This window comes from Pteropus vampyrus, unplaced genomic scaffold (genome assembly GCF_000151845.1).
Source record: "Pteropus vampyrus isolate Shadow unplaced genomic scaffold, Pvam_2.0 Scaffold213, whole genome shotgun sequence".
Taxonomy (NCBI): domain Eukaryota; kingdom Metazoa; phylum Chordata; class Mammalia; order Chiroptera; family Pteropodidae; genus Pteropus; species Pteropus vampyrus.
The window spans coordinates 3,148,653-3,174,008 of NW_011888994.1; the positions used below are offsets into that span (position 1 = coordinate 3,148,653).

Here is a 25,356-nt window from a genome sequence, read left to right on the forward strand (position 1 = left end):
AATGCCAAAGCCAACTAAAGGATGGTTCAACAAGCAAAGCTCCTATATTTATATTTCTTACACTATTCATTGAAACATTTCAAGGGAAGTTAGTAATGATTAGGCCAATGATCAGTGAGATGTTTCAGAGTTGGGTTTTCCATTTTAAAAGCCTACCAACTTGAAAAGGGTGTTAAAGCTAAGTAAAAGTCGGAATGGAGTTTTCTCTGGACCAATATGATGTGAAATGGATCACCAGGTTGAGAGGTAGCATGAAGGTAGTTTCTTTATAGATTTAATTCCAGCTCCTAGAGAGCTGTTTGGTGTCTGAAACATGATAATCTTTGAGCTTCAATTTCCCCACTCACAAAAAGAGGCAATGCAAGCTCCTCTCACAACTTCGCGAGGAAGTGATCTGATATTTTAAAAAAAAAAAAAAAAAGTACTGTGGGAATAAAATCAGCGCACCAAAGTAACACATTATTGCGATTACTTATAGAATCATTACCCGCTAGGATGAAGCTCCCCACACAAGAGATGAAGCCCGAGAGGAAAGAGTTGAAGGGGAAGGTCCCCACGAGGAGACAATAACCGAACTGCAGCGCCCCGGTCAGCAGTATATACAGGAGGTACGCATCCAGCAACTTCAGACGCTGAGGAGTGGTGCTCAAGTACTCTTCTAAGAACCGCGAGATGACCGACACTACTGAAGCCGACATGACTATAAACTGGGTGCTCCGGCCTGCACTCCCCCAACTCCTAATCTACCCGACGACACGCCGAATGTGGCGTTTGCGCATGCGCACCGCTGTAACCCAGCTACGCCCTCCCCCCGATGGTCAATTTGCGCAGGCGTAGAGGTGGGCCATAACTAATGCGCAGACGCAGAATACAGCTATAGAACGCGAACTACAGCCGGAAAAAGTTAGTGCGCCTGCGCAATAGTTCTGTCATCAGACAGAAAACGTGTACCCTTTCTGTTCTATTTCCGCAGTCACGTTGGTGACGCCCGCAGTTGCTCTGGCAACAAGATACTATTAGAGGAAGAGCGGGAGAGGTTTTACAGACGACCGCGTAGCTACTCGAGGGTTCTGGCTGTCTCGGGTCCACCCGAGTCCTGCCCTAGTCCTACCGTTTTCAGACCTGGATCCGTATTGAGGCAATGCCCGGCGCGCCCCAGGTTCAGTACCAGCTCGGTCCTAATCCTGATAAGGGCTCTGACTCCATATGTCTGTCCCAGATCTTTAGAGCGTGTCAAATTGCCCAGCAGTGAGAACCACTGCAGCCGATCACTGCGCCAGCACTAGTTTTGAAGTGGTTATTGGGGAAGGAAGGTGCGGGGCGGAGGGAGGGAGCCCAGTAAAAGTTTGCTGAATGAATACCTTTGGGTTTAGAGCCCTAAGCTGGATTCGGCATCTGGCCCAGGGCGTGCTTACGAATAAACGCGTTAGACCCTAAGCCCAAAGGTATTCATTCAGCAGACTTTTACTGGGCACCTACTGGGGCCGACGTTGTCTACGTTGTAGGTACCTTCAGGGAAATTAGGTACCCTCAGGGGGATCGAATACAGTGGTAGAAGAGCCAGTGATGGGGGAAGAGGAGAGAATGAGGTGGGGAGGACAGCTGATTAACGTACAAAGAGTTATATGATCAAATTTAGCTGTTTTCTACTCCTAAGCTGCCATCTTGAACCCAGTGTAATATCCCAGGATGTTACCGCTGAAAGGCCTACAAGAGCATTGCTTAGTTCAACCTCTACCCACTCCGAACTCATTCTGCAGAGGAAACAAGGTTTGAGGTTTTGTATTTTAACAAGTGGTATCAAGTATTTATATTTAGCGTTTTAATTTTTTTACAAAATAAGGTCCACTTTAATTTCTGACTCTCACTACCCTTTGAATTTCACATGAATTTGACTTTCCAAACCTAGTTCATCTCACCTTTCAGCTGCAAGTCACCCATAACGAGGTACTTTTTAAGCTTATTTATAACTTTGAACTATCCTAGGTACTCAAGCGGAATTCCTAAATCAAAAACCGAATAACAACGTCCCTTCTTTTTCATTTTTATTCATGTTTAGACTGAAAACTATCACCATCAACAAACGTACTGGTTATCAGTGGTGGGCAAAGACTTGCTTAGGTTCTAGAAAGAAGAAAAATAATTTATTTCCTCAGAAAGCTTTACAGTCTATTTGAAGAGCTATATTCATATTTACACCCACAGAGATTTGCACTGCTATATACACTTAAGTTCAGCTTAAACTCTTGATGTTGCTGAGGAAAAAAAAGAAAAAAAGTGGATAACCAGGCAGGTTCCTATTTCAGTATAATATGGCAAGAAGCATCAGTTTCTCTGACAAGTTGAAACTTTCTGCCTGCCTTATCAGCAAGTAGGAGGGTAGCTTCCTCATCACTAATCAACTGCAAACTTTAAAGGCTAGGCTGATGCTTTTTAATCATTCAGGAGTGGATTCCTCAAAAGGGTTCTAGTCCACTGGCCAGGATCCTTCCAGTAGTTTCTCCCTTATGTTTTGCCTGCCTTTTATCCACGTCAACGATCCATAGCACCTCCACAGAAACTCTCAAAGAGAGAAAGCAGAATAGATGAAAAGATATCAAATTCACCTAAAGAATGCATCCTTTTCTGAGAACTGCAAAGTCAAATACCAATATAATAAACTAAGGCTTTTCTGGACTACTTAAATTAGCAAGAAAAGGTCTCGTTCTGTGTTCAGTTTGAGATTCTATAATCACTGAGACATTTTTGACTGATCTGTCAATAAGAAATTGCTAATATGAGTATTGGTTTCAATAGTTTATATCGGAAAATTAATAAACGTAAAAATTCATGTCTAGAGTGGTAGATAAGTGTGCAGGCTCGAAGATCAGACAATCCTGGTTTTGACCCTTGATTCTGCTGTTCAGTAGTGATCTAATCAAGGACAAGTTAGTCTAACAGCCTCATTTTCCTTTTCAATAAAATGGAAATAACAATACCTGGATCATTGGACTGTTGTGATGATTAAATGAGATGTTAAGCATTTAGCATAGTACTTGAAACATGGTGAATGTTTGGTAAATATTTGCTGTTATTAATTATCATTAATCCTGGTAACTGTCTGCTTCTCCTATTTCTCTATAATTAAAAGTTGGCCAAACTACAGAGCCCCAGTATTTGGGGCATGCAAAAGATGGCACTGGTGAGACTACAACTCAGATGTCTCTCAAAGGGCAAATCAAAGTTATAAGTTGAAGCTGAAGTCAGAATAGACCCTAAGAGTTTTATTATTAAAACACTGTTGGAGAGCATTACCAACAAGTCAATAGGCCCAAAATGGAGTCACTTACACTAAGTCCCACATCACCAAATCTAGACTAAACTACAGTTTCAGCTCTCCCAGAAAGTGACTCTTAAACCAGTTGATCAGGAATTGCCTGATTAGCACTAGTTAGGCAATCTGCCTGATGCCCCTAAAGGAAAGTAAGTTTGTAATAACCCGCTTTTCTTGCCCAGTATAAATTCCTTGTTCCTACACTCTTCTGGTTATAAAAGTCTTTCATGTGTACAGCTCCTCAGAGTTCCTTTCTGTCCACTAGACTGGATGCTGCCTGACTGGAATCAATTTTCACTCAAATAAACTTTAAAATTTTAATATGCCTCAGTTTATCTTTTAGCAAAAGGAAAAACTTTTTCCCTCTACCCATATAGATTCATTGGCTCTGTAAATTAGACTGACAAAAGACGATTTAACAAGAGAAAAACAAACAAAAGTTTATTAACATGTGCATTGCACATACACATGGGAGCACTCAATTATGAGTAACTCAAAGAGGTGGTAAGAACTTGGGCTCATAGAGTATCTTAACAAAAAAGCAATGAATGTTTAGAGAAGCGATAAGACAAAGCATACAAGCAAAGGCCATGATTTTACAGTGTATGTCTCTATAGTAAGAAATGACATTCTTTATCAAAAGAAACACGAATTCTCCAAAAAAAAAAAAAAAGCTTCTAAAGAAAATTTCTACATGGGAAAGAAGAATCTCTTGTCTCTTTTCCGACTATATTGTATTTTTACTTTCTCTTTCAGATCCCTCCTTTTGCTTCTCTCTACTATTGCATGTAACAGCTCTGCCTTTTAAACTTTGGCCCCAATGTGGCCAAAATCTCCTTTCTTATATGATATTATGATATAATAAAAATATATATATTTCGTCTTCATCCTTGGTTCCTGGCACAGAGTTCCTAAATCCTTTGTAATTTCCTAAGAGCAATTTTTTGTTATAATATTTGATTTTGCCCTCAGTTCCTAAAATAGCTCCAGAGCAATAACAATGAAAGGAGCATCTTTTGAATTCATAACAAGCCCTTTTCAACTGAAGGGGTTCAGAACAGGCCTCCCCAAGAAAAGCCACACTGGCATGTGAATTATTTTAAGCTGAAGTCAATCAAGACCCTGCAGGCTCACAAGAAATTTTTACCTCTTTCTTAAAGAATTTAAATTAGGGTCACTGCCTATAATAAGAATCATCACCAGAAATTACTTTATGATTCATCTACAGGGCAGGGCAAACTTCTAATTCCTGAATATCTTCTCTTTTTCCTCAGAATGACCTTCCTCCTCTCTGGAGCTCCATGGTGCACTGCCTCATCCTTAGCTCAAAATGCCAGTTATGCTTAATTTTCTCTGTCTCTGAACCTTTCATGTATGCGAGGTCTCTAACTCTTTCATGTATTGGGGATTCCTATATGAATGTATGTAATTAAATTTGGTTTTCTCTTATTAACCTGTCTCAAGTCTATTTGATTATCAGACCAGCCAAAAGAACCTAGAAGAATAGAGGAAAGCTTCCTCCTTCCCCACACAACCACACTTGAGTTTATGTTATAAAGTGACTTTTGGAAAGCCCCTATGGGTGGGGGCCAGCTGCTAGGGGAACCAACCATGTGATTAGCAGGCTGGAAGTTTCAGTTCAACGGCCCCACACACAATCTCCAGATGGGTAAGAGGGACTGGAGATTGCATTCGTCACCAAAGGCCAATAATTTAAGCAATTCTGCCTATGTAATGAAGCCTCCATTTAAAAAATCCCTAACTGCTTCTCGGCCTTTTGGCTAAGATCAAGTGTAAAAAATCTCTAACCAAAGGGATTCAGAGAGATTATCGAACACATCCAAGTGCTGAAAGGATTACACACCCTAAGAAGGCATGGAAGCTCTGTGCCCCTTTATTCATGCCTCACTCTATGCATCTCTTCATATGGCTTTTCCAAAGTTGTATTATTTTATAATAAACCAGAACCTAGTAAGCAAACTGTTTCCTAGGTTCTGTGAGCCCTTCTAGAAAATTATTGAACCTGAGGAGGGAGTGGTGGGAATTTCCAATTTATAGTTGGTCATCAAAAGCACAAGTGAACAACCTGGACTTGAGATTGGTATCTGAAGTGGAGGAAGGGGATAGTCTTGTGGGACTGAGTCCTTAGCCTATGGAGTCTGCACTAACTCAGGGAAGTTAGTGTCAGAATTGAGTTAAACTGTCGGACAGCCAGTTGATGTCCTCCAAGAATTGGAAAAATTCTTGGTGTGAAAACTCCCACATATTTGGTGTCAGAAGTATTGGTGCGAGTACAGAAAAAAAAATCATTTTTTTCTTTTACCTTGTTTTCTAATAGATTAATAGGTTATTTGCAGAAGGAAATTTTTAAGAGGAATCAAATTGCAAACAGCACAAAGTCAAATTTCTAAAATATCAAGTTTCTGATCTAAGTCCTAGTAAAGCAGCAAGTATCTTCAATAAGCCCATGTCCCTTTATCCTATCATACTGTCCTTTCTGGAGGGGAACAACTTTGCAGCCTCCTTTATCTGATTTCCTTCCCTCCTAGTTCTTTGGGGGGTCCCATGAAGAGAAGTCCTCAGTCATGCTCTGACCTTGGCACCCAAGCCAGAATCTACCATATTGTCCTTTCCAAGAGCAGTACACTCTCCACACGTGTGACTGAATTCATCGGTGCTTGAGCAACATTGTCCAATAGAATTTTCTGTGATGATGAAAATATCTCTATGCTCTCCAGTATGGTAGCCACCAGACACACGTGGCTATTGAAAAGTAGCTAGTGTAACTAAGAACCTTTAATTTTTATTAATTTAAATCTAAGTAGCCACATGTGGCTAGCGGCTATCGCATTGGACAGAGCAACTTTAGAGCTATTCCACTTAGTTCCTGTGTTTAATCCAAGGGTCACACCTTGTTCAAAGTTCATTCAAAAGGCAGTAACACCCATTCAAACCAAAGAATGATCCATCCCTGCCAGACCTGTCTATCAGGTTATTAGCTCCACCTACTTCTGGAATACTTAATGTGATTTACAGGCACAAAAAGAGGGTTCGTCAAAATTAGTTTTTATCTATAAAGACCATATTAATACTTTAATCATACATAAAACCACATATTTGGAGATAGAAGGAAAATATATTCTTTCATACTTGTACATAGTGTATCTTGTCTTAAAGATAAGAAAAAAGTACCTGACTTTTCTCCCAGAGGCCTGCCTAAAGCAGGCACCGAGAGTCTTTTCCACTCTATAACTAGTAGGTCCAGCTCAATCCTGAGATATCCCAGCTGTGAGGACACCTTGAGGGATCTACTAACTTTAGTATAAGAGGCATTTTCCATATGTTCAAGTTTCCTACTTCCAAGCAACCTTTAATGTAAGGCTGGTTTGGTACATGGAAACAAAACACAAATGCTTCTCTGCACTGCCTCCTGAGATGAGGTCTAGAGAGATCGACTACCAGTTCCAACCAGCTCATCTTTGCCTCGAAAAGTTCTACATCTTAAAAGTCTTCAGAAAAGTGGGAGATTTTGTTCCCCTGTCTCGAAGTAATATAGTCTGGAATTTCCTTTATGGTACAATTTAGAATGCAGCTCTCAAAGCCTCTGACAGCACGTCATTTTATAGGTAATTGTTTACACATCTGCCTTATTAGACTTTTCATCCATTTATTTATCTAATAACTACTGAGCATCTACTGTGTGTGACATCCTGGTGCTGGCAGCAAAGCAGAAAACAAAACAGACAAGGTCCCCCAGGAAACTTAGGCTCTAATAGAGATAATAAACTGATAATAAATGAGTAAACAAATATGCACAATAATGTCATGTAGTGATAAGTGTTATGAAGAAAATAAAATAATGTGATAGAGTAACTGGAATTCTCTTTTAGACCCTGTGGTCAGGAAAGGCCTCAGAAGAGGGGAGGTTTGAGGGAAGCTCCCAATACAAAGATGCGAGCTCTGCAGAGGGACAAACAGCCTAGAGTAGCAGCAGATAGAAAGTCTCTGTTTACCACTAGAGCAGGCTATTTCTTTCTTGTTGATAATGGTATTCTTGGTGCCTAACGTAATGCTTGGCTTTGAATAGGTATATAATAATTAATAATAATAATAATAATAATACAATAAGTAACATTTTTAGCATAAATAAATGCCCTAAAATTTTATTTGGATTACCTTGGTTAATCCTCACAAGACACAAGACAGTGGAAGAAAACTGAGGCACTAAATAACTTACCCAAGGCCGTCCAGTGCATAAGTGGTAAAACCAAGATTGACCTAAACCCAAACTTCTGACCCCAGAAACTATGCTTCTAATTAACCAAAATGTATCATAGAACTCCAGCATCTGAAGTGCTGCTTTTAGCATCAAGCCAAACCAAATGAATTAGAATCTCAGAGGGTAGAAATCGGAAACCAGAATTTTTAACAAGCCCTCCAGATGATTCTTAGGCACACTGGAGTTAAGAGCCACTCTACTTTGTTGAAAGAATGTAAAACAGAGACAGATCCTCTGCTACTCATACTACTTTGCTCCACATATTGCAAATTCCTAGGTCCCTGAGCTCTATAAATACCTATTCTCTTAAATTTTAAGCCCTTATAATAATAATCAGATCAGCTTAACACCATGATACAAGAGAGAAGAAATCTCCTGAGTCCTGCAGCACAGCTAAAGAAAAACACCTTAACAAACCCCTTGGCACCAGAATTCTCCCATCCACCTCCACCAACCCCTAGTCTGGTTTTAACCTAACCAAGGGATGACCTGAAATCTGACAGCTGTCCATCAGGCCCTGTTTATCAGTGCAGGTGAAATCTGGAGCCAGCCTGAAGATTTGGCTCCTCTGCTGAGCAAGCTTGAAGTACACTCAGAATCTCTGTGCTGAGCCAGCCACCGTAGCCCCACAAGTCCCCATACTCCATTCCAGGAACCTAAAGGAGACCCAGACTTATAGGTTAGTCCTTCAACTGCCACTCCTGAGGAGAAAGGAGGCAGAAATCCTCCAAACTGTGAGAGACCTGTAGTTGAGCCATATCTTCTTGGGAAAGAGGTTGGAAAATCTCCAGAGCAAAGGGAATGCATCCTGGCATATGTCACTGAGGTTTAGGGTCACGAGATAAAATACAGGATGCCCACTTATGTACCAAATATTGCACAGGACATACTTAGTGTACTAAAGTTGTTGTTTGCCTAAATTCAACCTGTTTTTTATTTACAAAATCTGTTAATCTACTTGGGGTACAGGCTTCTAGGCCCTTTGTAGGAGCATTCAACTAGTGATGCGGTCTCCACAAACATCATGAGCATCTGAGTAAAAAGAACACCAGGACTTGGGCTGGGGGCGGGGACAGGGCGGGGAGCCCAAAAAGTGTGTGCGAGCCAGAGTGCAGAGATAGTTCTGTCACTTTTAAATTATTAGAGAATGGAGGACTGGTGGAGCTCGTGTGAGGTACTCAGTTTTTCAGTACTATTCATCTCCCTCACTGTCCCCCAAATGTGTAACCAGGCCTAGCGTCCTATTTTGTGAGACCGCAGAGACCTCTCCTCCTACATTCTGGCCCACCCACCCGCAGAGGTTCAAGGCCAGAGTCTGAGGGGTGCAGGGGGCGGGGGCGAGGAGGGGCTCCCGGCCCGGCGCGCTGGCCACGCCCCACTTTGTTATCCTACCCTTTTCTGGGTCAGCTGGTGCTGGCGTCAGGCGGAGGGATGGGCTGGCTCGGATCGACCCGGCAGGGCTTGTTTACTATGGCTGATGATCTGGAGCAGCAGTGAGTTAATCCTGTCTCTTTCTCTTTCTCTCTCTCTCTCTGGGCCATGATCCTGGGACTGTCTGTGGCTGAGGAACACTTTTAGACACCTTCCTGCCTTTCCTGTTTCAGGTCGGCCTCAGGGGAGGGGTGAGGGCTGCGTTTGTTTGCTTTGCTTTTGCCCAGAACAGGCGGCAGCAGAGCCGGGGGGAGCGATGGGAAATAAGTTTGCCTGCAGCTCAGCGACTCTCCGCGTTAGTCTTCCAGATCGCTCCTCGTTGTCCTCTAGCCGCTGTACTCTGACAATAGATTTAGTGGGAATGCCTGAGATCCCCGAAAGCACGCTTGCGGGACGCGGATGCTGGGGTAGCAGCCAGGTCTGCTGGTCTGGATTTGCCCCAGGATGGCAGTTGGGGGTGTGGGAAGAGAAGAGAAGGCTCCACCGTTCTATAATTGGTCTAACTGGAATAATGGCTTGCAAGTTTTCTTTAGTGCTCGCTCACCAAGACGCTTTGCAGCTTGCGATGCTAGTTGATGATGTTTTTAATCGTCATAACAATAGCCTTTATGTTGTGGTCTCAAAATTAGAGCTTTTGAGATTTATCACTGCCTCAAGGCATCAGGTTTGGGATGCCACCTGTAGGTGGTGTGACTAGCCATTCGCAGTGTGATAGGAGCCAGGCAAAGTTGCTTCCAGAAGAATGACTCAGCTCACAACCAAGCCTTGGTTTCATCAGAACAGGGCCTTTCCTGGATCCTGTGTTCCCCCTTTTCAGAGCTGCACAACCAGCAGCTTGCAAAACGAATTAACTTTATACCAATAGCTTCCTGTTCTTCAAGGAACAGCCCAGGGGACTGTCGCTTTTTAAGATGACTTTTCCAAGAGGAAATGTACAGTAGCTACAACGACTTAGGAAAATACATGTTAGGTCTAGTTGAGATGCAGGTAGTTCAGCTCTTTTTTACAAATGAAGAAGCCAGTGCCCATAGAAGTTAGGAGACTTGCCCAAGATCACAGAAGCCCAAACTCAACACAGAACCCCTTCTGCCTTACCCCTATCAAGATAAAAATGCTTTAAAGGGAAGAGACCACCCCAGGCAGGCCAAGTTTATGGCTAAGTGGCTTCTCCGCTCCTTGCCTCAGTCTACACGACTCCCCACCTGCCCACAGCCCTCATCTCCCCAATTGTATTGAGCAGATCTAGTATGCCAGGCACTATTTCCAGTGCTGTACCTGTAACATTTTGGGGGAAGAAGGAAGCAAAATAAAGCTCCCCCAAATATCTGAGCATGGTACTGTTCTATGGAACATTTCTCCTGAGTGCTGCTTTGGGCAAATACAATGCAATGCGGGGTCCAGATGCCTTGGTCTAACTTGTTACAGTCTCTATGATGTGGAAAGTTTATCTCTGAAGACTAGAAAAATTCTGTGACCTTGGCGGTGTGCGTACTTCAAGCTTACAAAAAATTCCAGTGGAGAATCAAAAGGGTTCGGAGTCTCCGTAGGATTGGATTGATTGAAATTGACAATTCTCATCTGGCTATAAAGTCATTGAAGTACCACTCTCAGCTGCAACTTAAGTATTTATTTCAAACCTCAGTCATTGAGAATTGTTACTTGCAAAACACTGGAAATGTTGACAGCTTATGATTTAGCTGGGGGAAAAAAGTTTATTGGGAGTTTATCTTGTCCTAGGCATTATGTGTTTTAGGAGCATTCACTCATTTAGTCTTTAGAACAACCCTATGAGGTAAATACTATTATTACCCTCCTTTTAAAGATGAGGAAACTTTGACATAAAAGGCCAGAGTTACATTGCTGATAAATGGCAGTGACTTACCAGCCAGGATTAGAACTCTGCCCTTCTGGCTTTAGATTACATCTCCTTTCAGAAAACAGAGACCAGTGTGAACATGATTTTACATACTGTGAGTATTCATGTAAGGCCTTGAAAAGCTGAGGCTGGAACATCCACAGAAGAGGTATAGAGAAACCTGGATTTGGGATTTGGGTTCTAGTTCTGCTTTTTCTGACGAGCTGTATGACCTCTTTAGACATCGGTTTGCTCGAATGTAAAATAGAGGGACTAGGCTAGGTGGTTCCTAGGGAACCAACCTAATCTAAAATTCTGTGCTTTAAATGACATACCAGAATGCTCAATGTATACTAAGGGGGTAAAGGAAGTAAGAGTTACCCTTATTCTCCCACAGAATGCCCCTGTGTGACCATGCCAATATTCACAGGCCCTTCCTATAGCTGGTGTTATCCATCCTATAATCTCCTTCACCCAGGCGGAGATCAAGGAAAAAGAAATATCATATGAGATTGATAAGAAATAATAAAAGTTCATTTATTGAGCATCTAATTTGTCCCAGGCATCTTACAAGTTCCCTTACATATCTAGACCTTCAAAGACAGGTTATTTATCAAGCCAAAGCCATTCTGCTCATAAATAATAATACCGTGACTCAGATCCAAGATTTTTTTTTTTTAATTCCAAAACTGGTGCTGTCAACTTCTACTCAACAATGACTTAAAGTCCTCTAAGTATGAAGGAGAAAGCAAGATAGGGTATCTTATCGGTTTTATTGCATGCCATGGGAGGTGAGGACTCATTTTATAATCTGGAAAACAAGGCCAGAGGCAACCTGTGTCCAGTCAGTGAATCACAGCAGGTCCTGAACCCAGGTTTCCCTCCTCCTGCTCCATGCCTATCCCATCTTGTTGCTTGAGGATTGCCTGAGAACCCACCTGGGCACTGGCAGCACTCTGTACTTCCAAGGGCTTGGAAGAGGGCACACACAAACCCCAGTGCCCTACCAGGAGGGGAGTTGGCAGGGGAATTTGTCCTACTCTAAAGGAGAAGGAGCGTCCAGTCCCAGGGATAGCAAAAGATAACTGAAACATTAGTTTAAAATTGGCTGTTTTTCCCCTTGTGATCTCCTCGAACATTATGAAAACCAGTAACAAAGGGGATTATAAAGCTCAAATGAGATAATAAATGTAAAAGTGCTTTGAAAACTGTAAAGTGCCATGCACCTGATATTCTGAGTGTCTTTGAAACAAAGAGCATGTTGTTAATAGCCATTTACTGGAGAAGAGTAACAGTCTATCAGGCAGTGAGGGAATTGCTGATTGCCATAGTGGGAGGTCTCCTGAGCCTGAGAAACACCCTGCACCCTGATAACTCTTTTGTAACTGTCAGAAAGGCTTAGGGCATCAATGTTTCCTTTCCATTGTTGCCAATGAGTGTTTCTGCGTCTCCTTGTCCCAGGCCTCAAGGCTGGCTGAGTAGCTGGCTGCCCGCTTGGCGCCCTACTTCGATGTCTCAGCTGAAGAATGTGGAAGCCAGGATCCTCCAATGTAAGTAGAAGGGATGGCTTGTGCCACCTCCCTCAGGAGAATACAGAATCTTCCCAGAGCCTGGTACACTGAGTCCAGACTCCTGATTAACAATGCTGGGGAGGCGGGGGCGGGGGACGGGAAGTTGTCGGTGATCTGAGAGGAGATTTCTACAGAGAACACCATATGCTATGATAATGGTTCCTTGATGTCTCCCTCCCTATGCACCGTGCCAGCTCCTGCCACATCCCACAACTTCACCTCCAGCCCTATACCAACTATAAGCACACAACACATACAAATATACACATTCTCTCCTTCCTTTCTTCCTTCTCCCCCTAGTTCTTTCTTTTTCCTCTCCCTCTCTCTTCTTCCAAACACACAATCACTTCTTAGATTTACCACCTTCCTGCCCGAGGACCAGCAGCCCATAGTCTCTAATATTACTAATGCCCCACCACTTCTCTGGTTTGGGACAGGAGTTTGGGATTCCCAGAGACCAGATCTCATGGGCAGTGTTATATTGGTACAGAGCATCCCATGAACACCTGCAGCCACTGGCTGAAACAAGACCCTTGGGCCACATCTCCCTGTATTTCTCTTGTGAGCTTACCCACACAGTACCACTGCCTTAGCCATGGGCTACCCTCTCTCTTATGGGCCTGAATAAGTGCAGTCAAAAAACAGTCACAGCTTCCAAGCTTTTGTCCAGGATCCAGGTGACTTCCCCCAGGCAGCTCTGTCATGTGACTGCCTTCAGGCAAGCAGAACAAGCACTGCCCACCTTGGTCTGTCCCTAAGAGAAATATGCCCGTGGCTCAGTTCACATCCATCACCCCCTCCATCTGGCTCACCTCCAGTGAGAAGCTGCCCTCCCAGATACCCTCAGTAAGGGTATTTCTGTACATCTGTCAAGCCCCAGACACACAGGTATGAGAGCAATGGATGCAGGAGCTCTGTGAGGTCAGTGGGGTCACTGCCACCTTGGGGCCCAAAAGGAGCCAGGCAAACAGCCTCAAGGAATAAAATGGCCCCTCTTATTACCTACAGACTAGAAGCTATACAAATTGTCGAAGTTGAACTCAGGGTATATGGGGAGAGGGTTATGAAAGGAAAGAGGTGAGGGAAGTCAGGAAGGGTTTGGGAATGGAAGGACAGAGCTGAAGAGTGGAAGTCCAGGCAAAATGATGATGCTGTCAGAAAACAGACTCACCGCTCTGCCATGGATCCCCTTTCCCCAGGTCTCCAGAACAAGTTCCTGGCCCGATATGTGTCTCTCCCAAACCAGAACAAGATCTGGACAGTGACCGTGAGCCCCGAGCTCAGAGACCGCACCCCCTTGGTGATGGTGCATGGCTTCGGGGGTGGCGTGGGCCTCTGGATTCTCAACATGGATTCACTGAGTGCCCACCGCACACTGCACACCTTCGACCTGCTTGGCTTCGGGCGAAGCTCAAGGCCAACATTCTCGAGGGACCCAGAGGGGGCCGAGGACGAGTTTGTGACTTCCATAGAGACATGGCGGGAGACCATGGGGATCCCCAGTATGATCCTCCTTGGGCACAGTTTGGGAGGATTCCTGGCCACTTCTTACTCTATCAAGTACCCTGAAAGGTGAGGAGAAGCCGCCCTCTTGATCATAACTAACTCCTTGCCTTGCCGGGAAGCTCCCGGTATTAGTTTCCAATAGTTCTCTTGTTCCTGGGTGATTTAAGGGCTATGATACCTCCAAACGAATGCGGCTTCTCCTTTGTCTTCCTTTAGAGTTAAACACCTTATCCTGGTGGACCCATGGGGCTTTCCCCTCCGACCGACGGACCCCAGTGAGATCCGTGCACCCCCAACCTGGTTCAAGGCTGTGGCCTCTGTCCTCGGGCTTTCTAATCCACTGGCTGTTCTTCGAGTAGCTGGGCCCTGGGGTGAGTAACCTACAAATAAAAAAAAAAACTATCTCCTCAAACTCTGGCTGTCCCATTCTAGAAGCCCCACTGTGTCTGGACTCTCATCATCCCCCATCATCCCCAGCCTGTTCTTAAAATGTGGGAATGGCTCTGGCATTGTTTTTTAAAACTTTTAATCTGGACCAGATCTCTTTATCTGCAGTTTCAGAAGATTCTTTTTTTTCCTTCATCTGCATGGAAAAGGCTTTCCTACCAAGGGACAGATGGAGCAAAACCACTGTGTCTTAGCTTGATCCCCAGAGAAAGAGAGAAAAGGGCCATGAAAGAAGAGGAAGGTGACTCTCTCTTCCTCTGCTGAATTCTTATGCTGCATGTGTGAATTTATGGCAACCTGTTGGCGATTCAGCATGGTACCACCACTGGCTCCCCTCTCTGCAGCTGATCTAGCACCTGCAGCAGGGAGATGTCAGAACCAGAGTCTCCAGCACAACCCACAGTGTCAGGCAAATCCCTCAAAACCATGCCCTACTCCAGTCAGACACATCTTCACCATTTAGCAGCTGTCAGCAAATTCTGTGGCTGAAGGGAGGGAAGGAGTTTGGGGAGAATCAGCCAGAGTAAGTGGAATTAGTAGGTCCCAAGCTTATAACCTCACCCTACCAGCACCCTGTTTGGGGAGTTTTTTACTCTGATAAAGTGAAAAGCAGATTCCCTTAATGGAAAAGCTTGATGACCTTCTATCTTACACTAATGGCTTATGGATACATAGTAATGTTCAATAGCCCATTATTATGAGTTAATTACTAATGGCTAAGTAAGAGTTGTCTCTTTAAGCCCTTCATGAGAAACAGAATACCTCTGATAAAGAAAAAACTAGCATTCGAATAGAAAGTAGAAGTTTAGGAAAAGCTCAACTCTCACCACTCTCCCCTTTCCTGGACTTGCATCTGGCCAAGTTCATGCTTGGGCATCAGAGTTAGTGTGGGTGGGGCAGTTGGCTAGCAGCCATGGAAGAGGACCAGGGCCCAGGGTGTGCCCTGGCTGTGCCTCTCTCTCTCACCTCTTGCTTCTCACATGCAGAGAGAAGACCAGAAGAGAAAAGAGAGAGAGAGATCAGAAGTTGACCATTAGGCCCAATTTTTGCAGTCTGTTTTGGGTGCCCTACTGCATGTTCATGAACTACATAAAGAAGAGAACGGATTGCCCTAAAACTGCCCCAAGTCTGAGATGCCAGGGTTCAGTTTGCCTCTCCACTCGTATTCTGTTACAGGTCTGAACGTGAGCAGGCTCTTGGGAGGTGGTCTAGTTTCATCCACTACCTTCAGAAGATTAAAGGCCATTAGGGTCTCAGGAAGGAGAGAACACAGCCCAGACTGTAAAAGGATAGTCTCTCAACCATGGACTCTTGTGGTGCTTGTGATCCTTGGAGAAAAAGATCATTGAGTTGAAAATAATCTGGTTCCTCAGTGACGTTAGACTGTTAAAAACGCTTTGGTAACCAACTGACTCTCCTTGGTAGTCATCTGAGCTTCCAGCAAGACTCGCACACTCTTTCTGCCACCATTATGTTAAATGTACAAAGCAAACAAACCCTTAGGAGAAATAATGTTTGGTGAAAGTTGTTAAACATTCCCCAAACTGCCCAGTCTATGGTTTTCTATCCCCTCCCAGGGCCTGGCCTGGTGCAACGATTCCGACCAGACTTCAAGCGCAAATTTGCAGACTTCTTTGAAGATGATACTATATCGGAGTATATCTACCACTGCAATGCACAGAATCCCAGGTGAGGGCAGTTCCCAGAGTCAGATCGAGGTAGACAGGTTTGGAGATAAAACTCCAGCTGCTGGAAAACTCCAGAACTGTCCCAGGATCGTTCTGTGCTGTATTTCTTCTTCCACAAATCTTTCATTCACTTAGGGAAAAGGGAAACAGAGGCATTAGCAGCCTTGATCATTTCCAGAGGCTTCCCCAGGGATAGGCACAAAGGGATGGAGAAGATAATAGAGTAATTAAAATTGCTGCTGTCTCTAGAGGAGGACACTTACTCCTCCCTGGAGATAGGCAGTTAGCCTGACAGGCAAGAGTCCGGAAAGCTTTTGAAAAGATCTTTTTTTTTTTTAATACTAAAAATGTGATATAGACATGGTATTTTTATAAAGGCAAAAAAAAAAAAGGAAGGAAAAAAGTCTTCTGTCCCATATCTCAAATGTCCTTGTTATTTGCAATCTGAGATATCACATGATGTCGCTTCAGAGAGGCTCCTAACACATCTTGCTTTGCACACACGCAACTATAGAATATACTTCTGCAAATTGAATTGCCCATTGAGAGAGTATGCATTTTAAAATTTAACTATGTGCACCTAGAAATACTTATTATTGGGATAGGCATTCCTTCCAAATCTTTTGGAGATTTCAGGGTATTCCCAGAATATTGAGAAGCTCATACGTATGACTACTCACACAACAGGCCCCACAAAGCCTGCTGATCTGAAGTCTTGGCAGCTGACAGGCAGGGCAGAGCCAGGGAGGTAATCTTCCCCTCGGGCCGTGCTGTGTGAGTGGCTGATACCAGGAGGCTGCACTGGTGGCACCACTGGGGGCACCTCCTCTGTGGTGGCCTCACCCCAAGCTGTTGGGAGGCATCTCAGGAGCCAAGGTCCCTGAATGCAGCAATACTGCCCCACCTCATTCCAGCCCTATCTGGGTCACCCGTTGTGAGCCAACACTGTGAAGAAGAGGGAGACTTGCATTCCAGCAGTACTGTCTGAGCATTAGCCTCAAACCCAGATAGCTTTCAGGCAGCGTGGGAACTGCCTATCCATCCAACATTCCTCATGAGCTCAGCTAATTGAAGGGCCCTGTTTAGGCAGCACTGTAGAAACTCAGCTCAACAATCAGCTAGCCCCCTGTTTCCAGCTCTCGACCCCCCTTTCAGCCCCCACTGGGCTAGGTGCCAGTCGCTTGAGGCCCCACAGGCCTACCCCTAGCCTTTGCCTCGGAACATATCCCAGTCCCAGACCTAGCTCTGTTTAATGAATGGCCTCTCAGTCTAAGCCACAGAATATGTAATCACGGACTCATTCCTGTTCTGGAGGAAGCGGTGATGACATCAGTGATAACTAGTCACCATCATTCAATTTTATGACCCCCTGAGGGTTTTTGAACTGTAACCCTGACAAGTTCAAGGCAACTTACCATTCCCTTGGGAAACGTGAAATTTGGCCAAGGTCGGGCAAGGAGACGTTCGTTTCACCTAAATGTGGGGGCTTTGTACATATTTTCATTTTCCTCACAGTGACCTAATAAGGTGGTATAAATTCTCTCCCATTTGTAGATGAGAAAATTAAGGTGTTTTCTGGTTGCATGACTTGCTAAGAGAGTATAGCCAGGATTTGAAGTCATGTCTCTGACTCCAGAGTCCCTGATTTTCCCAGTACGCTGCAATGTCTTAAGGAAGAACTGTTTCTGGTGGCCTGTGTGGAACTTAGGCTCCCTTCATCCCACGGGTGGGAAGGAGACCAGGGATAAATAACCTGAACAGGCTGAACCTGATAGGAGGCAGTCCCTCCTCTGCCTCACACAAAAGCTACAGACCAGCCCAGAAAGCAGCTTCAGTCCCAGCCTTGCAGACCCCTCATAATAATGGTTCCGTTAGCTCTACCTAAGGAAATGACCAGAAAGCACCGTCAATTCGATTGGCAGTCATTCATTGCTTCTCACATAGCAAAAACTGCTGCTCTCCGAGGTCCTCACAAAACTGACGTTTCATCTCAGAGTCTCCTCAGGAAACACTTTGTCCTGCCGTAGTACTCGCTCTTCGGCATCCACATCAGATGAACTCCTTGACCTTCTCCCTCCACCTCCAGCAGGCTAAGTCCCTCATCTGTGTCTTCATGACACCCACCAACCTTTCATAATTCTTGGGAAATTTGAAGTTAAATAATTAATCATGTAATTCGTTGCTTAATGACTCAAGTGTGAGCTCCAGGAGGGCAGGTCCCACATCTGTCTTATTCGTATGTCCCCTCACTCCACTCAGGGCACGACATATAAATATTTGTTAAATAATATTAACCCATTGCTTCTTTGGATAATTCTCAGTGCCTTGGAGGTTTCTATAAGTGTGTCCCTCTAACTCGGTTCTGTGATAGGAGGCGTCTGGAGATCAGTCCTGTCTCCTAATCTTATCAGTATTTAATGAGTCTCAAACCCAGCGTCTGAGAGGAATACTAAGATGATAAAGATACTGCCCCGGCCTCTGAAGAGACCGATAGGTCTCTCTCTCTCTTTTTCTTTTTTTTTTTATGCTGCAGGGTTTATTCTACTAATCGTCTCACACTGTTTTGCTTCTTAGTGGTGAGACTGCCTTCAAAGCCATGATGGAGTCCTTCGGCTGGGCCCGGCGCCCCATGTTAGAGCGAATTCACTTGATTAGAAAAGACGTGCCCATCACCATGATCTATGGGGCCAACACCTGGATAGATACCAGCACGGGAGAAAAGGTGAAGCTGCAGAGGCCAGATTCCTATGTCCGAGACATGGTACGTTGGCCGCCCAAGGAGCAGGGTTGAAGTGAAAAGGCTGTGCATCGAATGCCAGCATATGCTGCTTCACTCTCAGCATGGATGAGCACTGGGAGTAGAGAAGGTGAAGGAAGAATCAGTGGAGGAAAGAGGGATGGACAGATTGAGATGGGGCAATGGATTTGAAAGGGTTGGCTCTCTGCCATTTCATAATTAGGGGCCTCTCACTTCTGTGTAGCCCGATTCAGCAAAAAGGCAGGTTCTGGTCCGGTAGCCAGGCACGGACATCATGCCGCCACTCTAGCCCCGCTGTAATTCCCACTCAAACCCAGAGATGTGAACAGTGGAGTGAGTAGTAGAGGCTGCCATGACACCTTCCCAACACACTCTTACCTTCCCATTTTTCTTACCCGCCTTCACCCTTGTTTGCTAAGGAGTGTGTTTAATTAGGCTGGGTGCCTAATGGGCCCTAGTTTAAAGGACCGGTGGGTGAAATGAGTAGATCGGTCGGTGGTGGGGCTAGCATGGAAGGCAAGATACAGTGAACGGCCACGGGAGAAGGAGAATGGGATACCTAGAGTCGTTGGCTCCCGCAGGAAAGTGCCAAGGTCCAGGGAGAAAAGCGGACCATTGTTTCTGATTAGTGCACATGGGTGATGGGCAAGCAGGTCTCAAGGAAAAGAAATGATTTAATAGCTTTCCAGTGCCCAGAGTAAAGGGCTGTCCTACCCTGGCGGGTTCCTCTCTCCACAGGAGATTGAGGGTGCTTCACACCACGTCTATGCAGATCAGCCACACATCTTCAATGCTATGGTGGAAGAGATCTGTGACTCGGTTGATTGAGCTACTCTCCTTAGAGGAAGAGGAGAAAGCCGGAGAGTCGCTCTCACCTCCCTGTCTGCTTACTCACCCTTCTGTCCTTTCCTCACCAACTAACGTGCCAGCCAGGCAGAGTCTTGGGCTATCCTCACAGCAGGAACACAGTAAAGAGCACTCCTGACCCCATACAAAAGGCTGGAGGCAGAAGCCACAAGAGGCCTTGAGCTCCCCACCTTGAGGAAGAACATAAAGGGTTGCTTAGTGACACCCCATTCTCTCCACGCCAAGTGTTACCCAGATAGTGGTTATAGAGGGCCTGTACCGAGCCACATTGCACCGAGCAAAAGGGAGGGGGACCTCTCTTCCCCTGGACAAAGGAGAGGCTCCCACAACCTTTCCCAGCTCTGGAATGTCTGTGGTGGAAGTTTCCACACAAGAGCATTGTCCTATTTCATCAGCCCCTGGCCCCCCTCCCATGCCAATATTCAGGGTCTGGTTGGGACCAGTTCCCACTTAACTACCAAGAGCAGGTCCTGGAGTTTCCATGTTCTGCAGAGCCCCTCCCATGACCAGAGATGTCATATCCAAAGCCCTCATTAACGGATCAGGAACAGGCCAAAGCAGGACATAGCTGGCCCATGGTCATACAGCTCTTTTCCAAGAAAGCTCAGATTAGAACCCAGGTCTGCTGACACCCAGTGCTCATTGCAGACTCCATTTGCTAAGGTTCGAGACAGGCACCATTGCTATGGGGTAACGAGCCAAGGATAAGCCCATCTCTGCCCCACATTCCAGCCCCTTTGCGCAGGCGTGCTGCTGTCCTGCCCTGTGTCTCAGCCCTGGCTGCCTAAGCTGGGTACGTTCAAGTGCTTCCTTCTACGCCCCCTCTTATTCCCAACAGGGAAGCCCCTGGGCCTCCCTCTGTGCCTTGGGCCCTGAAGCCCCACCTCTAGTATAGAGCAAAGATGGCCCCTACTGGAGAGAGCAGGGAAAGGCCCTTCCACCCAGGGCCGTGTCTGGATTCTTGTGCCCAGCAAGGTTTTTATACCTGCCCCCAGAGCTGAGGCCCTCTGGAGCCCCTGCTCATGGTCCAGTTTTCTGTTTTCATCAGCCACAGGACGGTTCTCACTGCCTGGCCCTCCATCCCTGCCATCTGTCACCCTTTCCCAGGGTCTGCTTCCAGGCGCTGCTGTGAGGTTCTGGGCAGTAGGCTGGGCCTGGCCCCAGAACCAGGGCAGTGCCTACCTGCTCCTTCACTTTTGTAAAGCCACCTTTCACCAGAATAATATTAACTCCTGGTGCTTTGTACTACTGGTCCAGCTACCTTGGGCTCCTTTTCTACATTAATAAAGAAATGAGTAAAAGCTATTGGCAGTGATGCTGTTTCATATTGCTCCGACAAGAGAGCTGGGGTGGTGCTGAACAGCCCCTGTGATGCCTGAGTTAGAGAAGGAGGCCTGAGAGGTTCCAGCTTACACGCCTTTCCCTCTTCCCTTTAGCACGGCCCTCACCCTCTAGATCATGATTGGCACAGGCCATCTCAGCCGACCCCTTCAGAGAATAAATCGGGAGTGTGGATGGGCCAAACTCTGATTCACAGAGGAGAAATAGGCAGAGCTGTGTGCTCCCTGCTGCTGAGTAAATCGCCATCTTCCAAAGTTCACCCGACATGAGCCTTCACCCGGACTGTGCCTTACAGCGTGTTCTCCTAACTCCTACTCATTCCCTTCGATAGTCCTTTGCAGGAAGCCTGTCTCTGACCTCCCAGGCGTATTCAACGGCCCCTTTTGTAAAACTCAAACATGTAGTCACTTGTTTCATATCCATCTTTCATTCCTAAATCATAAGCTACTTAAGGACATGGAGCACATCTGGCACATGCCTAGTTCATGTTCAATAAATGTTTTCATTGAGCCAGAAAAGTGAGATATGCCAAGCATTCAAAAAAATGTTCAAATCATTACCAGTAGTGCCCACTGTGTGCTGGCTGGCTCCAGCTAGGCTCAGAATTCCATAGCTCGAAGTGGCACCTCATGATGAATGAATGGATGATCGATTGATTGGAACTCCTGGCTATAATTACAAAACTCTGATCCATCCCGAGACCCTGTGCTTTCTCTGTGACTGAAGATTGCCTAATTGCCAACTCAGCCGTCTGGAAGAGAGGGCAGGTATTTAGAGCTTATGGCATGCCAAGAACTAAGGCTACAATAGTGAAGAAACTTGGTCCCTGCCTTTATGGGAAATTACATTCTACATGGAGAGGCACACTTCCTCAAATTATTATGTAAATCAATATAAAATTGTAACTGAGAGGTTGAGAAAGCCTTCTTCAGAAGTAATGACAGCTGAGCCTGAAGGAAGTGCAGGTGAAGGGAGGGGAAGGAGTATCTGGAGAGAATGTGGTGTGCAAGAGAATGTGGTGGGCCTATGAGCAAGAACGATGGCTGTGACATGAGGCTGGGGAAGTGGATGGGCACACGCCCATGTACTCCCTCCAGCCATGAAAAGAATGTTGTGGTGTTCATCCTAAAATCAATGGAAAAAAATAACGAGTAGTTTCAGGGTGGAGTGGGAAATGTGACAGAATCTGGTTTGAGACAACCACTCTGGAAGCTCTGTGGAGTACAGATGGGAGGGGCTTGAGTCCCTGCAAGGGAACTTTGAGGCGACTACAGTGTTCCAGGCCAAAGATGCTGGAATCTTGGACTTGGCCAGTGGCTAGTGGGCACACAGAAGAGAAAGATGCAAGAAATATTAAGAAGGTAAAATCCAAAGAACTTGTCAACACTGAACGACACTACCACCCCCCTAGAGAATGGGCCAAGTGAGGCAGTAGTGACCAAACCTGCTCACATAACACAACAACCTAGGGTATTTTTTTTTAATGTAGTTTTTTGGGCTATATTCCCCCAGAATGTGATTCAGTAAATCTAAATGGAGTCTGACCATGACATCTTCATTTAAACACAATTCCTAGGAGATTCTCATGCCCCGCTGTCTGCAAGCACTGGTCTAAGCTACCCTGGGTCTCTGATACTTGACCCAGAAGGCCCACATGGAGAAGTAGGGTCTTTGGCCATGATGGCCTGATTTTCCCAAACCCACCACAGTGCAAACACACTCCTCAGGAGCAGGTGCAAGAAGAGTCTGAGAAAGGTCACCCGGAGTGCCCTGTTTATACAACCAGGTGCGCGCGCGCGCACACACACACACACACACACACACACACACACACACACTCCATCTGACTGGGCCATTGCTAACATTCCCACGGCTAGGACTAAGAACAATGAACTATGAACACACCACCCAATCAGCACCTTTCCTGATATGTTCTTGTCGCGTCCAGCAAGTGGTAAATCCTGCCACGTCCAGCGCGGCCCTGGAAAATAAACCTGAGTGGGAACGGTGGGAGATGAGAAAAGAAAGAAGACAGAAAGCGGGGATCAGGAGGTCCGCTGCCCACTAATGATGGACAACGGCCCAGTTTGTTTTTTTGCAAGCTGCTTTTATACAGGAACATACGATTGCTGGCTTGTGAAGTTTCATAGCAACATTGTTTCTTCTACTTTCTCCAAGACCACATTTTCTTATGGCCTTCAGCCTATCTAACTACCCGTGGCCTTATTTATACTATCTTGTTCTCAGGAGGAATTTGTGGAGGCGAAGTAACCCTTGGTTGCCTTCGCAGTCTGCAAGGACCTTGTCAGCTTACAAACCGCTCTCCACATGTTCTAAGGATTTATGCAATAAACGGGCTCTTCAAAGGACTAGCAGTTTACAGGGAGAGATTCCACAAATAGACATAAAAGACTGACTAACCCAAGACCAGGGAAGACGTTCCCTGTTCAGTGGCTAACAGAAAATGTGTTAAATTTAACTTCCTCCTTGGGATAGACACCAAAATATATGTACTAAAAATTCAGTCTGGTGTCATTGCCCAAAGGATGAGAAAATCTTGACGAATACATCTCTCCACTCTGCTATCTCACCCTGTAAGCCCACAACTACAGGTACCACTCATGACCAGCTAGAACATAATCCAATTGGCTGATAACAAACACCTTGTCCAATGAATGGTGCAAAACATCTCTCTTCTTATAATGTGACCTTTCAATTCATACAAAGTTCTCCTTGGAAAAGATCTGGGCTCTTTCTCTAGAATCCCTCTCTCTTCTCCTCTTCCCCAGGGTCCTGGTCTGTCTTGCAGAAGCAAGTGAGACACTTGAGATTTTTGAGGATCAGTCCCAACCCCATCCAAGTGAAATAGCTCAAGACAAGCCATCTTTTCACTTGCTAATATTGACTGTTTTTTATAGCATAAGTTCAGCACTGCTAAGAAAGTCTTTGTCTTTATTCTACTAAGTAACCATTCTTCACTTAGGGTTGAGGAAGAAAAGACAATCGCCACCTGACACTTTTTCGAGAATAACACATTCCTAGACAGAATGCTAAGGGGGTCGTTGATGCTAACAAGTGCACAGAGCCCTCCCTCCAACCCAGGAAAATAAGACCCCATTCTCTGGTTGATGGCTCCATGAAGTGCTAGAAGGAGCCCTCTGCAAACCCAGCCTTGCTAACAGTTAGGTGCTCCTTCATCAAGTGTGTTCTGAGGTCTGATGTAGAGTTTGTTATAATTCGGCAACCTCGTATTTCATTTGATACATATGAGAACCAATTCCACAATCAGAAAAAAACCTGGGATATACTAGTGACAAGAACTCTGAAGGACTTGGGGTTGTAGGTGATGTTCTCATCTCTTCTGTTTGACTTTGAAAAAGAAAAATTGTGAGGCTGAACACCTGACAACTAATACCGTGCCAGAGAACAGGATTTTGGGGAGGGCTCGTGACATATGACAGAAAATCTATAGGCTTCTGATTAAATTATAACATAACTAACACAAAAAACAGGCATCATATACTTCCTAAATTTTTAAGGAAAAAGTATCCAAATAACACTGCAAAATCACGTATTGTAGCAATGATTTTCCTACACGAGTCTGCAGACTGCAGCTGGTCCATGACAAAAGATTTCTGGTCTATGAGGAAATAAATTTTTTCAATATTTTTAAAATCCGACATATGTCTTTTCTAACTTTTTTAGAATTAAACTATTGTTTTTTTAATGAAAATATGTTGATATTCAAAGATTCTTTGGGGGTTGGGAGGAAATATTACTTCTTATTGCCAAACATCGATTTCAGGGATTTCTTTCTTGTAATTTTGATTAATTTTAATAAAAATCCTAAAGTCTCGGAAGTATTACATTATAGAAAACAAGAATGAGAAAGGAATTTTATCATAAGAAGAGGTGGAACTCATGACTGAGAGGATGACTATGGAAGGATAACATTGTTCAGATGAAGCTGATCTAATTAGTTTCAGCTGTAGTGTGTATGTCAAAAAGGAAATCACAAAACTGAAACTGGAAGTGTATGGATGGAAATGAAAGAAGAAACAAACAGGAAAATAAAACCCGGCAGAAGTATGGAATAGATGTTAAGATAAACAGAGGACATGAGTGATGCTTTTTAAATTCAGATTGCAAAACTGATCTGAGGCAGGATACAGTAATGCCAGAGGACCCAAGCATCAAGACATTGACTCTAAGTCTCCTTCATTGACTCTAAGTCTTCTCCTTCGGAAGCAGAGCACCTGGTAAATCCCTGCCCTACTGACAAGTTCATTTACTAGAATTT

General features: G+C 44.9%; 2 protein-coding genes across 3 annotated transcripts in view; one reads left to right on the top strand and one right to left on the bottom strand.

Annotated features, from left to right (window-relative positions):
- Nucleotides 1-788, bottom strand: part of DAD1 (defender against cell death 1) — a 17,999-nt gene extending 17,211 nt beyond the window's left edge. The window contains exon 1 of the mRNA XM_011372756.2: nt 488-788. Within this exon, the coding sequence (XP_011371058.1) occupies nt 488-698 (211 nt within the window). The 5' untranslated portion in view covers nt 699-788. The remainder of the gene's footprint in view (nt 1-487) is intronic.
- Nucleotides 789-8,963: 8,175 nt separating this feature from the next.
- On the top strand, nt 8,964-21,020 carry ABHD4 (abhydrolase domain containing 4). 2 transcript variants are annotated; one of them, XM_011372757.2, is made up of 7 exons: nt 8,964-9,085; nt 12,340-12,428; nt 13,649-14,021; nt 14,172-14,326; nt 15,980-16,091; nt 18,665-18,851; nt 19,587-19,828. In XM_011372757.2, the coding sequence occupies exons 1-7, from the start codon at nt 9,024-9,026 to the stop codon at nt 19,674-19,676; spliced, it is 1,068 nt and encodes a 355-aa protein (XP_011371059.1). In that variant the 5' UTR covers nt 8,964-9,023; the 3' UTR covers nt 19,677-19,828. The 2 variants fall into 2 exon arrangements, with proteins under 2 accessions (XP_011371059.1, XP_011371061.1); XM_011372759.2 differs by having other exon boundaries at nt 9,083-9,196; nt 19,587-21,020.
- The last annotated feature ends 4,336 nt before the right edge of the window (nt 21,021-25,356 follow it).